Source organism: Danio rerio, chromosome 1 (assembly GCF_049306965.1).
Source record: "Danio rerio strain Tuebingen ecotype United States chromosome 1, GRCz12tu, whole genome shotgun sequence".
NCBI classification, from domain to species: Eukaryota; Metazoa; Chordata; class Actinopteri; order Cypriniformes; family Danionidae; genus Danio; species Danio rerio.
In genome coordinates, this window is record NC_133176.1 from 60,345,355 (window position 1) to 60,358,843 (window position 13,489).

General features: G+C 37.7%; 2 protein-coding genes across 7 annotated transcripts in view; both read left to right on the forward strand.

Moving 5' to 3' along the window:
- Positions 1 to 2,508: 2,508 nt before the first annotated feature.
- Positions 2,509 to 9,551, forward strand: LOC141375123 (B-cell receptor CD22-like). 6 transcript variants are annotated; one of them, XM_073907263.1, is made up of 10 exons: positions 2,555 to 2,597; positions 2,842 to 2,907; positions 4,084 to 4,431; positions 4,530 to 4,775; positions 5,118 to 5,375; positions 6,007 to 6,106; positions 7,542 to 7,587; positions 8,234 to 8,299; positions 8,375 to 8,452; positions 8,578 to 9,551. In XM_073907263.1, exons 2-10 carry the CDS (start codon positions 2,847 to 2,849, stop codon positions 8,617 to 8,619), a joined length of 1,245 nt encoding a protein of 414 aa, XP_073763364.1. In that variant the 5' UTR covers positions 2,555 to 2,597; positions 2,842 to 2,846; the 3' UTR covers positions 8,620 to 9,551. The 6 variants fall into 6 exon arrangements, with proteins under 6 accessions (XP_073763376.1, XP_073763364.1, XP_073763368.1 ...); XM_073907267.1 differs by having other exon boundaries at positions 2,561 to 2,597; positions 2,838 to 2,907; positions 8,570 to 9,016; XM_073907259.1 differs by having other exon boundaries at positions 2,567 to 2,597; positions 2,744 to 2,907.
- Positions 9,552 to 12,860: 3,309 nt separating this feature from the next.
- The window catches only part of LOC100149932 (B-cell receptor CD22-like), a 44,536-nt gene continuing 43,907 nt past the window's right edge, over positions 12,861 to 13,489 (forward strand). The window contains exons 1-2 of the mRNA XM_073906449.1: positions 12,861 to 12,885; positions 13,126 to 13,195. Coding sequence (XP_073762550.1) covers positions 13,135 to 13,195 — 61 coding nt within the window. The 5' untranslated portion in view covers positions 12,861 to 12,885; positions 13,126 to 13,134. The remainder of the gene's footprint in view (positions 12,886 to 13,125; positions 13,196 to 13,489) is intronic.

Sequence of the window (13,489 nt, forward strand, 5' to 3'; positions counted from 1 at the left end):
GCGAGAATGAGAGATGAGCCTCCTCATTATTTACCTTCACTCTCGTGGATAGGGAAACATGTTGTATGCACAGACATCCATTAGCCCAGTGGTTCCCAAGCTTTTTTTGCCTGGGACCCCCTTTTTCCCGGGAAAATATTGTAAGGCCCCCCTCCACATTTAATGATATAATCGATCTTATAAGTTTGCAGTAATGATGACAAAAAAATGTTGTTTTCAATCAAACGGTATGTTTATTACTATATCTAGATATGTTTATGCACAAATAATAGTCTAATGTTTCCCAGAGATGGGTTGCAACCGGAAGGGCATCCGCTGCGTAAAACATGTGCTGGATAAGTTAGCAGTTCATTCTGCTGTGGCGACCCCAGATTAATAAAGGGACTAAGCTGAAAAGAAAATGAATCAATAAATGAATAATAGCCTATTGTAAAATATAAAAACATTAGTAGGCCATTTGTAATGGTCAACGCTTGACAATTTTACTGCGGGGGATGGGGGGTGGAGGGATGTTTTGTTGGTTGCTATGCGACCATCAATAATTTTCTTAGAGGATGACAAACTGACAAAACATTGCTGTCACTCTGATACAGGTTTTACTTATGAAGAAAAGTACAAAGGACTGCAGTGTTTGGGTGTTCTGTGTTTGTCTGAGAAAATTAGTCTTACCGAAATGTGAATGTTACAATACCATACAAGCTGACGCTGATCGGCCAATTCTTGTCATGTGACTCGCGGAGCGCTCCATTGGAAACAACAAACTTGGGCAAACTCTGGAAATACGCGATATGCGAACACCCCCTAAAAGGCCGCCGTCATTTGCAATCTCCATCATCTTCTTGCACAGCTATGGTGGATTCACCTGATTTGTTAACAAGTGGGTTGTTGATCAATTCAGTTGGCGAGTCTTTCACTTGGCTTTCTCCCCTTAGCAAAGAATCTTTCTAAAGACATCTGTTTCTTACTCATTTTGCTGCTTGTGGGGTACATTTTTCAAAATAAAAGACTTTTCAAAATAAAAGATTGTTCATACAAATAATTAAAGATTTCTTTTGTGGCCTGGTACCAATTAATTCAAAAGAAGGTAATGATTCGCACTCAATTGCTTCATACTGTTTTTATTTTACTTTTTCTTACATTTTACGGGTGATAACAGACAAACAGACGTTTCGGCACAAAGCCTTCCTCAGTGTGTCACCCGTAAAATGTAAGAAAAAGTAAAATAAAAACAGTATGAAGCAATTGAGTGCGAATCATTACCTTCATTTGAATAATAGTAACGATCAGATTAACGCACCAAACCAAAGAAGTAACTAAAAAAACCGCAAGCGCGCAGGACAAACTTCAGTAACTCTGGTACCAATTAATCCACGGCTAGGGAATAAAATTAACTAAAACAACATGATCATTCTCCTAATTGTCCACAGCTGAGAATTTTTTAAAATATGGTGCAACCCCCACAAAGCTCGCTGTGACCCCCCCCTGTTGGGAACCGCTGCATTAGCCTATACATAAATCTTTGTGCTTAATAACGAAATTAATTGTTTTAAAACTATTTCTAAATTCAGTTTTAATTTCCAGCAAACGAATAAATTAACAATAATAATGAAGTGTGGTCAAAGTTGTTTCCAAATACACATGCTGTGCCCCATATGGTCTAAAACCTGACAGGTGGGCAAATCTAAGCTTGTTTTTAATAGAACAAATATAAATTTGCATATAATAAATAATTCTGCTACTAATAATAACATTATACAAAAGCAAATTCTTATGAATAAACTGAAAAATCCCTCTGAGATGAAGAAGGCATGAAGGCAGTGGTGTTTATATTCATGTAGGCTAGAAAATAATATGTTTTGTAATTTTTTAATCCTTTAATTCTTTTACATATGTAAAGACATTTGCGTATTGCTCTACATCCTGTGTGTATTAAGCAATAAGCTAGGTGCACAACTAACGCGCTCTGCGCTGGACTTTAAACCAGCTTTGATTTGGTCTATTAAGCAGTCTATTATAGTCCCTCAAAATAGCAACGCGTCATCAATTCACTTTAACACACCTTCTTTTTTAGAACAGAACACATATAGGCGCACATATGAGCGTAAATGGATTTGCTATTTAAACAGCGTGGCGCAAAACGTGAAAACGACTCTTGTGCCATGCTAAAATTGGCAAGCAACAATTGCGCTGCGACATGCGCCACATTGCGCTGGGTGTATGATAGGGCCCTCAATCTGTCATATAACTGTAATAGCTGCCATTTAAACAATTAACATCAACAGCTGAGTACAATTTAATAAATGGGGAAACTACTGTCTTGTAAATATTGCTTTAATCAGTCAGAATAATCATACCCTACAACTGTGTTTTTTGTTTGTTTGGTTTTTTTTTGCAAAAGGTAAGACAAAGGTAAAACTCGGTGGACAATAACTGTCTTAAAACATCATTAACTTTAGAGAGTTTCATCTGAATGATGTTCAGTTAAGAGGAAGGACAGATTAAACTGTTAACCACAAGAGCTGTCTCTTTAAACCTAAAGTTCATGTGTTAAAATAGTCAGTCCATCAGTCGCTGTTGATCGGCTGCTCTTCAACACGGTAAGACAAACACACTGGTATTTGACTGATGATTAGTGTAGATGAAGCTCATATAACACATGATTTGTGACATGAGAAATATCTTGTGTTGATCTCAGTCATCAGTTGATTTACACACACTGATGTTGTGCATTAATAATCTGCAGATGTGTAAAGATCTTCCTAACACTAAGAGCTGTTTAGGGTGATGTACATTTACTGTTGATGAGTGTAGAAGTGATGATTAATGCTGGATTCTAGATAGATTTGATGCTGATGTGGCTCAGAATGGCTCCTGCTCTTCATCTGATCTTTCTGCTCATCATTCACAGTGAGTCAATCTTACATTCACATCACTGCTTTATTTCTCTGCATTTACACACACCAAAATCAGACATTATTCAGCAGGTTTCTGTGTCTTCTTGATGTATTGAATAGATAATGTACTTTTCTGTATTTGTGTTATTTATTTATTTTTTTTTTTTTTGATGAACATAACATTTTTTATCGTCTGGAAAACACTGTTTTGGTCATTTGTTGCATTATTGATTGTGCAGGGCGTTCTTCACATCCGCTGGCTGTTTTCTCACATCTGTCTGTTCATTTCTGCTTTTCTGCAACACCCTCCATTAACATCCTTCACGCTGAGCCTTTGTTAGTCTGCTTTTGCTGCTATCATTTTACTTCATGTAATTTATTCAAAATCTTTTTTTTTTATGGTTTGTTGTAACGGTAACACTTTACAATAACAGTACATGAATAATGATGTATTAATATGTAAACTAAACATTACTTTATTATGAATTAATGATGAGTTAAGGTATGCTCATGAATTAACTTCAACTACAACATGATTCACATGAGTTCATGTGTAAATATTGACTACCTTAATTACTTGTTAGTACATGTTGTTAATTAATGTATTAATTAACATTTAAGTTTAGGCTAAATGTAACCAACATGAACTCATGAGCTGTTAATGTATAGTTATGTCATGACTTTACTTGGAGGGGCACATCACTATTAACTCATCCTTAACTACTCATGAACTCCTCTTCATGTTGATGTTGACAGAACACTTCTCTATTGTTATTCAGTGTAAACTCACTAGTTGGACGTTTATAAGGAGTTCATGAGTAGTTAAGAATCGGTTAATGATGATGTGCCCCTCCAAGTAAAGTCACAACATAATTATACATTAACATATCATGAGTTCATCATGATTAAATTAAGCATAAACTAATGTGGTAATTAATACATTAATTAACAAACAATCATGAACTAACAAGTAATTAAGGTAGTCATTATTCACACATGAACTCATGCGAATCATGTTGTAGTTAAAGTTAATTCATGATTAGTGCATACCTTAACTCATCATTAATTCATAATAAAGTAATGTTTAGTTTACATATTAATACATCATTATTCATGTACTGTTATTGTAAAGTGTTACCGTTGTAACTAATAAAACAACAATGTCATCATGATTATTTCTGTGTTCCAGTGGTTTCTAGTGCTGATTGGGCTGTGAGTTACAGATCTTTAACTGCCTGTGCACTAAAGAACTCATCAGTGATAATGAGCTGTTATTATAAATACCCTACTCAACATCAGATCATGAAAGTGTTCTGGACCAAATACCCTGAAAGAAATGGTGATGAGTATCCAGATCTGTCTGAGGACCCTGAATACAGTCTGAGGCTTCAGTATCTGGGAGATAAACAGCACAACTGCACCCTCAGACTGAGTCATGTGACAGAGAGAGATGAACGCGAGTATTACTGCAGAATCACAACTAATGTAACAGAAGGAAGATGGATTGGCGTTCCAGGAGTGGTTCTCTCTGTCACAGGTGACTCTCCTGAGGTTTCTCTCTTCTTGTGGTCATTATGTAGAATAATAATCAGTGTATGAGAGCAGCACTAGATATAATGTGTGTGTTGTGTTCAGATCTTCAGCTGGAGTCTCCTGAGAGAGTGACAGAGGGAGATTCAGTCCGTCTGACATGTAACAGCAGCTGTAAACTGACTGACACACCAACATTCATCTGGTACAGAAACTCACACACATTGACTGTAGGAAATATTGAAAACCAACTCATCCTCAAGTCAGTCAGAAGAGAAGATGCAGGCAGATATAGATGTGCTGTACATGGACACACACTCACATCACCTGAGGTCTATCTCAATGTCATGTGTGAGTATGGAAGGTCATTTTAACATTCAATCATTCATTAGGTACTAATTAAGTAGTCTCTTGTACTTGGTACTTGTCTGTTAGATACTAGTACCTTTTTAATTTATGCTAGTCATTTTAGATACTTAGACATCTTTTGTAATTAATAAAAAAAAACAATTATTGTAATCACATGTATTCCGTACAGTGACCACTGTAGTTCATAAAAAAAAAACTTAGTAGTAAAATAATAATAACATTTTTTTTTTAAAGTTATTTATTAAATAGGAATTAATAATAAATATTTGTGAATGAAATATCAAATGTGTAATCCATTTTCAAAATTAATGCTTTTTCTTCTAGATGCTCCAAAAAAGACATTCATATCTGTGAGTCCATGTTGTGCAATAATGGCTGGAGATTCAGTGACTCTGAGCTGCAGCAGTGATTCAAACCCTCCTGCCCTGAACCTCAGTTTTTTTAAAGGAGAAACATCTGTAGGATCTGGAAGAATCTTCAACATCTCCAAGATTAGCTCTGATGACAGTGGAGAATACAAGTGCAGAGCCACAAATGAACATGGAGAGAAATACTCTGATCCTGTGACTTTAGATGTCCAGTGTGAGTTTATTAATCATATTCTACATGTTTAAGCACTTAGACCATATATATATATATATATATATATATATATATATATATATATATATATATATATATATATATATATATATATATATATATATATATATATATATATATATATATAAATACATACATACACACACACACACACACACACATATATATATATATATATATATATACACACACACACACACACACACACACACACATATATATATATATATATATATATATATATATATATATATATATATATATATATATATATATATATATATATATACAAACATATATATATATATACTTGTATACATACATATACATATATATATATATATATATATATATATATATATATATATATATATATATATATATACATATATATATATATATATATATATATATATATATATATATATATACATATATATATATATATATATACATATATATATATATATATATATATATATATATATATATATATATATATATATATATATATATATTTTTTTTTTTTTTTTTTTTTTATGTGTGTGTTAGTATTGTATTATATTTATCTATTCATAATAAACAACTGGAGCTTCTTTTGTTTCGGCAGTCAGATTTATCCTCTGGTCTCCAGAATTTGGTGTTGGTTTTGCAGTTGGTGTTTTTCTTGGTGGAGGATCCGCGGCTCTCTTTGCTGTGATTTACATCTGGTGAGAAAATGTTGTATGAATAAGTTGTAATAAAATAAGTATACGGCAATAAGTCAAACTGGTTTCCAGTGTATGTTGTATTAAGAACAAAAAAAAATTATAAATTATTACAAATTAATTAATAAAAAAATAAAATATGAAATGATAAAACATATGGTATAAACTGTACCCAGCTTAAATGTAAAATTAAAGTTAGCCGAGGTAGAAGGAGAGACACAGAGGGAGGGAGAGAGAGAGACAAAGAGAGCAGGCCCAAAAGCCTGATTGCAGTAGAGTCAGAGAAGAAGTAGACTCCAGAGAAGGAGAGGAGTAGCAGGCCAGGAAAAAAGACAGAGCTCGAGTTTACCCCTATTTTGTATATTTCTTGACCATGTGACTAAAGCCATTCAAGACATTCAAACTGACCAATCAACATGTGACCACACCATAAAACTCCCAAAGTCCACACAACAGGCCCTGATCTTATCAGTATCTGGCTTTGTAGTCAGTATGGAACTTCTTGAGTCAAAAAAGCTTGTTTTGTCATATAAACAAATGCATATGATAATTTAGCCTCTTACAACAGTGCAGCCTTGGGCTGGAGGGGGTCCGGTTCGGGGACCACAGGATTTCATCTCTGTTATTCGAAGACAATGTTATTATGTTGGCTTCATCGAACATGGACCTTCAGCATGCACTGGGGCGGTTTGCTGCAGAGTGTGACATGGCTGGGATAAAAATCAGCACCTCTAAGTCTGAGAAAAAGGCCTCCAGGTTGGAGGAAAGTATCTTGGGGTTTTGTTCAGGTGTGAGGGAAGGATGGAGTGTTAGATTGGCAGGCGGATTGGTGCAGCGCCAGCAGTAATGCGTACCGTCATTGTACCGGTCTGTTGTGGTCAAGAAGGACCTGAGCCAAACGGCAAAGCTCTTGATTTACCGGTCAATCTATGTTCCTGTTCTCACCTGTGGTCATGAGCTTTGAGTCATGTCCTGAAGCACAAGATCTTGGATACAACCGGCCAAAATGAGCTTCTTTTGCAGGGTGCACCCTTATAGACAGGGTGAGGAGCTCAGTCACCCGGGAGGAGCACGGAGTAGAGCCGGTGCTCCTCCACTTTAAGAGAAGTCAGCTGAGGTTCTGTTTCGGATGCCTCCTGGACGCCTACCTAGGGAGCTATTCCAGGCCTGTCTCACCGGGAAAAGGCCTCAGGCAAGACCCAAGACATGCAGGAGGGACTATGTCTCTTGGCTGGCCTCGGAGCGCCTCGGGATCCCCTCAGAGGAGTTGGAGGAAGTGTCTGGGGATAGGGAAGTCTGGGGTTCTGCTGACTCCATGACCAAGCCCCGGATAGAAATGGATGAAAATGACATGGAAAAAAATGACATGAATAAGTTTTACTGTTCGTAATTTATCTTACATTTAAGTAAAATATATTTTTTATCTTTCTTCTGACAGTCTTTCTAGAAGGAAGAGCAGAAGATCAGCAGTGAAAGAGTCTGTGGTGAGATAATCTTCATTATTTACGGTGTTTTCCTGCATGTTTCCTACAACTGAGCACAAAAGAGCATGTTAGTGATGTGCATCTATAGGCGGGTTCACAGCATGCATGCATACAAGTTGCTTATTACACACACAGGGATGCACAGCAGCACATGACCAACTTTAAAAATGAAAAAAAAAAAAAACAATTAAAATGTAAAAGATTATTATTGTATACATAAATAAACAAAATGCTAGCTTCTCCTGTATTTACCTCAGAGGGTTTTAGTGAATCTGGCTCATTCTGTAGATGGTCTTTAACATTGTGCATCAGCAGATCTGTTTCCTCTGTTTAGTGAAGCGTTCAGCTTTTCTGTTTAGAAAGTCCGCCAGCGAATCCACCATTGCGCAACTACAACTCGATTATAGGGAATGGAAGATGAGACTCTGATTGTTTTAATGCCCATTACACTCCAAACACACACATGGATCATTAAAAGAATAAGGACAACACTTTTAGACCGTGCGCTGGGCATGCCGACTGCTTTTCCCATTCTTAAAACAGCAAAAGTAGATTCAGACTCACCCTATGAGCTCCTGCATCGTGTGCTTTAGATCACAAGTTTAGATCATCAAAATAGAGCCACAATGTCCTTCTCTCTGTGCAGATCTCAGACACATATGCAGGTCTGGATCTCCAGTCCGCGACCTCTAACCTGTACGACACACTCACAGTAAGTGAAAGTCAAAGTCAGACAATGTTCACTGATGATCAGATGATTGATGATCTCTCGCTGTCTTTCACACAGAGCGTTCACCACAGACCTGCTGAAAACTCCTGCTCCACTCTTGATCCTCAGAGCTCTTCTGAACATCACAATCCACCAGTAAGAGACAATATCAGCCGTAAACCCTCTCAGCAGCAGTTTGATTATTGGATGAGCCTCGTCAAAGAGTTTAATGTGGTTGAGCTTCAGTCTTTCTTCATCTTATTGTCTGTTCAGATCAACAGGAGGCTGCAGTGAGAGGCGGAGCCAGAAATCACCAATCCTGAGCTGTGTGGGCGGAGCCACATGTGATTGACAGGGATCATTAGTGATGAGTCAGTGAATTGCTTTATTGTCTTAAAGTGTTTAATATTTCCGGCTTCAGTTATTCTGTCTTCTGTGTTCCTGTATGTGATCAGTTTTATTATTAGTGTTTGTGCAAACCCTCACTCAACCAGCAGAGGTCTCCATCTCCTGCTCCTGATGTGAATGTGTTCAGCTTCATTTCTAACATGCCATATTGTGAGAGTAATATTAATATTTTGATTGTCAGTTTTGCGGTAGTGATCTAAATGCTATGACTGTTTTTAGGTTTTGTGTCTCTAATCAGTTAAGAATGCTTTGTTGATGTAATTAATCACATCCATGTATTATCCTAATAAAGCCTCTATAGTATGAATAATTCATGTTGTCAGCCTCTGTCATTCATGCAGTGATTAAACAGATCAACTCGTCTAAGCGTCTGCAGATGAGCCTAAATCAATATTTAAACTGCATCTTTACTTCTTATTCATCGGCACATCAGTAAATACACTCAACCACAGCTGGACTGAAGCCTGCGCTAGAGATCTGTGTGGGACTAAATTTTGAATCCCACTCCCGCCCGCACCCGCCAGGTTTTAGCCCGAACCCGACCGCTCCCGCTTATATTAAGAATTTATAGTCCCGCTGCCCGACCCGCCCCGTTTTCTGCCCGTCGCGCCCGATCCCGCTAAAGAGCGGGGAGAACAAAACCGAAAATCCCCCATCTATACAGTCCAGACAGCCAAGCTGTCTGTATAAACACACACACACAGCACCAAGCACACACACACAGACCAATCTCTCTCTCTCATACGGCGCGCACACTAACACACACACAAGCACCAAGCAGACACACAGGTGTTTGCTGTTATATCAACTCAAAGGCTTGTAATACCATGTATCAAGTACCAATGTAATACCAAAAGGTTTTATATAAAGGTATATAAATACTGAGTCGCGCCAGCTCCGGGCCGCAGCGCACATTACTCTCGAGCCGATTCCGGCGTGGATGCGGCAGCGTCGGCTCGCTTACGGCTGCCGCATCTGACCCGATCGATTCGGGCCGGAATCGGGCAGTGAGTCCACAAGCATCCGGAGTCCGGCAGCCGGAGCCAGGCTGAGTGGTAAGTCTCTGGCAGGCGAGAATCTAGCTGGAACTGGCCCGAGTGTATTTTGCTATCTGGGAAAGCTCTCTCTCTCTCTCTCTCTCTCTCTCTCTCTCTCTCTCTCTCTCTCTCTCTCTCTCTCTCTCTCTCATTGCGCGCGCGCGCGCGCACTAACATACACACACACAAGCACCAAGCACACACACAGGCAAAGCTCTCTCTCTCTCTCTCTCTCTCTCTCTCTCTCTCTCTCTCATTCGCATAGCAATATCCGCGATATTGCTAGACAGCCAGCTCCCGTCCCAAATTAAACCCGTTACCGACCACTCCCGCGATTTATTTGGAAATTTATTCCTCTAGACATCTAGAAATTTAGACCTCTAGACTGCGCCTCTCTCTGGAAATCCAGAACAGAGTCATGTAACACAGGTGAAATCAAAACAAAATACAAGCTCAAGAGCTGGTAGTCAGTCAAGACAGGTGGCGCTCTCACGGCCAAACCCCCTCATGACATTTACATTTCAGAGAATAACTACAGTAGTAAACAGTGTCTAATGAGAGGATTTTGAAGACCTCTGAAGTGTGCATTTGCTTCTGCAAACTCTTCTGCTTCAAACACAGGCTTGGACCATAGACAGTAAAAGATATGGACGTCATATGCGTGACGTCACCCATAGGTTTCAAAAGAATGCAAAATAAGCTAATAACCATCATCATTTTGTTTGCGCATCATTGCACCAACCGGGAGATACCAGACAAGGGTAAAGAGGCGGAGCATGAGCAGAGCTACAGACGCCTGCTAGCATTTTGCTTAGACAAGCTTTACTTTGAGAGAAACCCGGAGAAACACTTAATGCTAAATTACCTGCGACTCGTTTGTGTTCTGACTACATGTGCTTGGTTGTGTACTTATCAATAAAGTGTTCAGACTTTTAAAAACACTGCTGTAACACATTGAACCACCAAACATTGTTCTTATGATGTTTTTCTACAGGAGGAAAACGCCAATTACTTTCAAACACTTCAGATATAGTCTGTGTTAGTAAATGCAAGGCTATTGATGAAATCCAGGCATACAAGTGTATGACAATGCTTCAGATGACTGTTCTAGAGCCTACAGCTAATCAATCTGACAGATTCTGGAGTGCATTACAGCTCTAAAGAACATTATAAATGATAAATGATCATAAATACATTAATAGAGATAGTACACAAGTATATAATTTTACTCACCTGTGAAATTGAGGCCACTTGAATGCATATTGAGCACAATTAAATGCACACAGCATGCAATATCATCTGAAAGTTGTAGGAAACAATTTTAAAAGGCAATAGATTAAGTAAATCCACAAAAAAACAAAACAAAAATATTATGTATATACAGAGTTCAGCAGCTAATCAGCCGGAATCAGCTGAAGTGACGTGACGGTGTTGAGCAAAACCTAGCTGTCACTTCAATGGCCACGTCCTTAATTATGTTTAATTAACAGAATGAAAACAAAACATGCATGAGCATGAGTCATAACAAAAGATTCAACACCTTGCAGTTGTCATGAAGGCTATTATTAGCTATATGTACCAAAACCGTCTTTTGTACCAGGCTGTAAACATGTGTTTATCAGCTGTAAATTTAAATTGCAGTTACATCCGTATTGACCAGTGTTGCCAACTTAGTAACTGTGTCGCTATAATTAGCAACTTTTCAGACCCCTCTAGCAACAAATTGTCAAAAAAGCGACTAGAAACAAATTGAGCTACTTTTTTTGTGTGTGACTGGAGATTTTTATAGACTGTGTCCATAAGGTACTATCCCTACTCTTCTCAATGAGCTGCAGATGATGTCGTCGGCCCCTCCTCTGCCTCAGAGCACTGACAGGCGGCCCAGTAGTCATACAGCAGCCTCTCCCACCTGCAGCCTGACAGCAGATCACTTTTCTGCGTACCGACGGCAAATGATTTATCACCAGCAGTGTGAATGTATTTGCATTGTACAGTCAAACCAATTTGCTTCTCCTAACAGTTCAATTTGACCGTTTATTTTCTCTTGTTCACAGTCACAGATATTTTACGTGAGAGTTTCATAACTTTTAATAAACGGAACATTTATTACGTCTGAGAGATTACTGCAGATTTACTACACATCTATAGTGATATACTGTATTCAAACAGCAATACATTTAGTTAAATTGACATGCTTACATAAAGCGTAGAGCAAATATAAACACCCCTTTACTAACCATGGGCTGTTAAACACACAGAAATGGTAGAACGTGATGATGATAGTGATATGCAAATTGACATATGACATAATCAAGGGACTTTTAGAGACTTTTCAGGCAGAGCTTAGCGCCTTTTCATTGAAAATAGTTGGTAAAAGTGGTATTGACTTCACAAGGGGAAGCTGGAGGTTGCGGCTTGGTTTGGACCAACACATTATGCACATTTTAGTCCTGTGAGACCATTGAATATACAAATCTCCACATTAGACTTGCTGTGTTCTGTTTTACGTGTGCTACAAAGTGTTCATAAATACTTATTTTAATTCACAGTGAAAGAGATTTCAACATCGTCTCACTGGATTTTGAAGCTTCTCTGCTTATTCATTAATTTGTTCATTTTGCTTCGCCTTAGTCCCTTTATTCATCTGGGGTCGCCACTGCGGAATGAACCGCCAACTTATCCAGCATGTGTTTTATGCAGCGGATGCTCTTCCAGCTGCAACCCATAACTGGAAAACACCCAAACACTTGAAATGATAAAGCAGAAACTCAATCTACCAGTATTACTGGAATAGCTGCCATTTCAACATTTAACATAAACAGCTCAAACACAGTAGCTTTTAAGAAATTGGAAAACTGCCATCTAAATATTGCTTTTATCAGTCAGAATAATCCTACCCTCCATTTTTAATAACTTTTATTCAAGTCTTAAAGATGAAATACAGTCTTAGTTCACAAAAACACATTAAACATCAACTTTAAACGTCTTAAAACATCATTAACTTGAGAGAGTTTCATCTCAGGTATGTTTAGTTAAGAGGAGGGACAGATTAAACAGTGTTAACCACAGAAACTCAGTTACTTTAAGGAAGAAGAGCATGTGTTAAAACAGTCAGTTTCTGTTGATCGGCTGCTCTTCAACACGGTAAGACAAACACACTGGTATTTGACTGATGATTAGTGTAGATGAAGCTCATATAACACATGATTTGTGACATGAGAAATATCTTGTGTTGATCTCAGTCATCAGTTGATTTACACACACTGATGTTGTGCATTAATAATCTGCAGATTTGTAAAGATCTTCCTAACACTAAGAGCTGTTTAGGGTGATGTACATTTACTGTTGATGAGTGTAGAAGTGATGATTAATGCTGGATTCTAGATAGATTTGATGCTGATGTGGCTCAGAATGGCTCCTGCTCTTCATCTGATCTTTCTGCTCATCATTCACAGTGAGTCAATCTTACATTCACATCACTGCTATAATTCAATGACAGCATTTTTTTTTTGTTTGTTTTTTGGCTAGTTCTTTGATATTGACTTGAAGTATGCCATAAATTGTATGTACTAATAAGTAATTAAGGTAGGTGAACAACTATTAGCTCATAATAAGAAATGTGGTATTCATGTTAGTAAATTGTTCTTCACTATAAGTACTGTTATTTTTCTTTTTATCACTGATGATTTAATCACTCTTCTCTCTGTTTTTATTTCTCTATTCCCTAGTGTTTTAAAGTCCAGTGGAA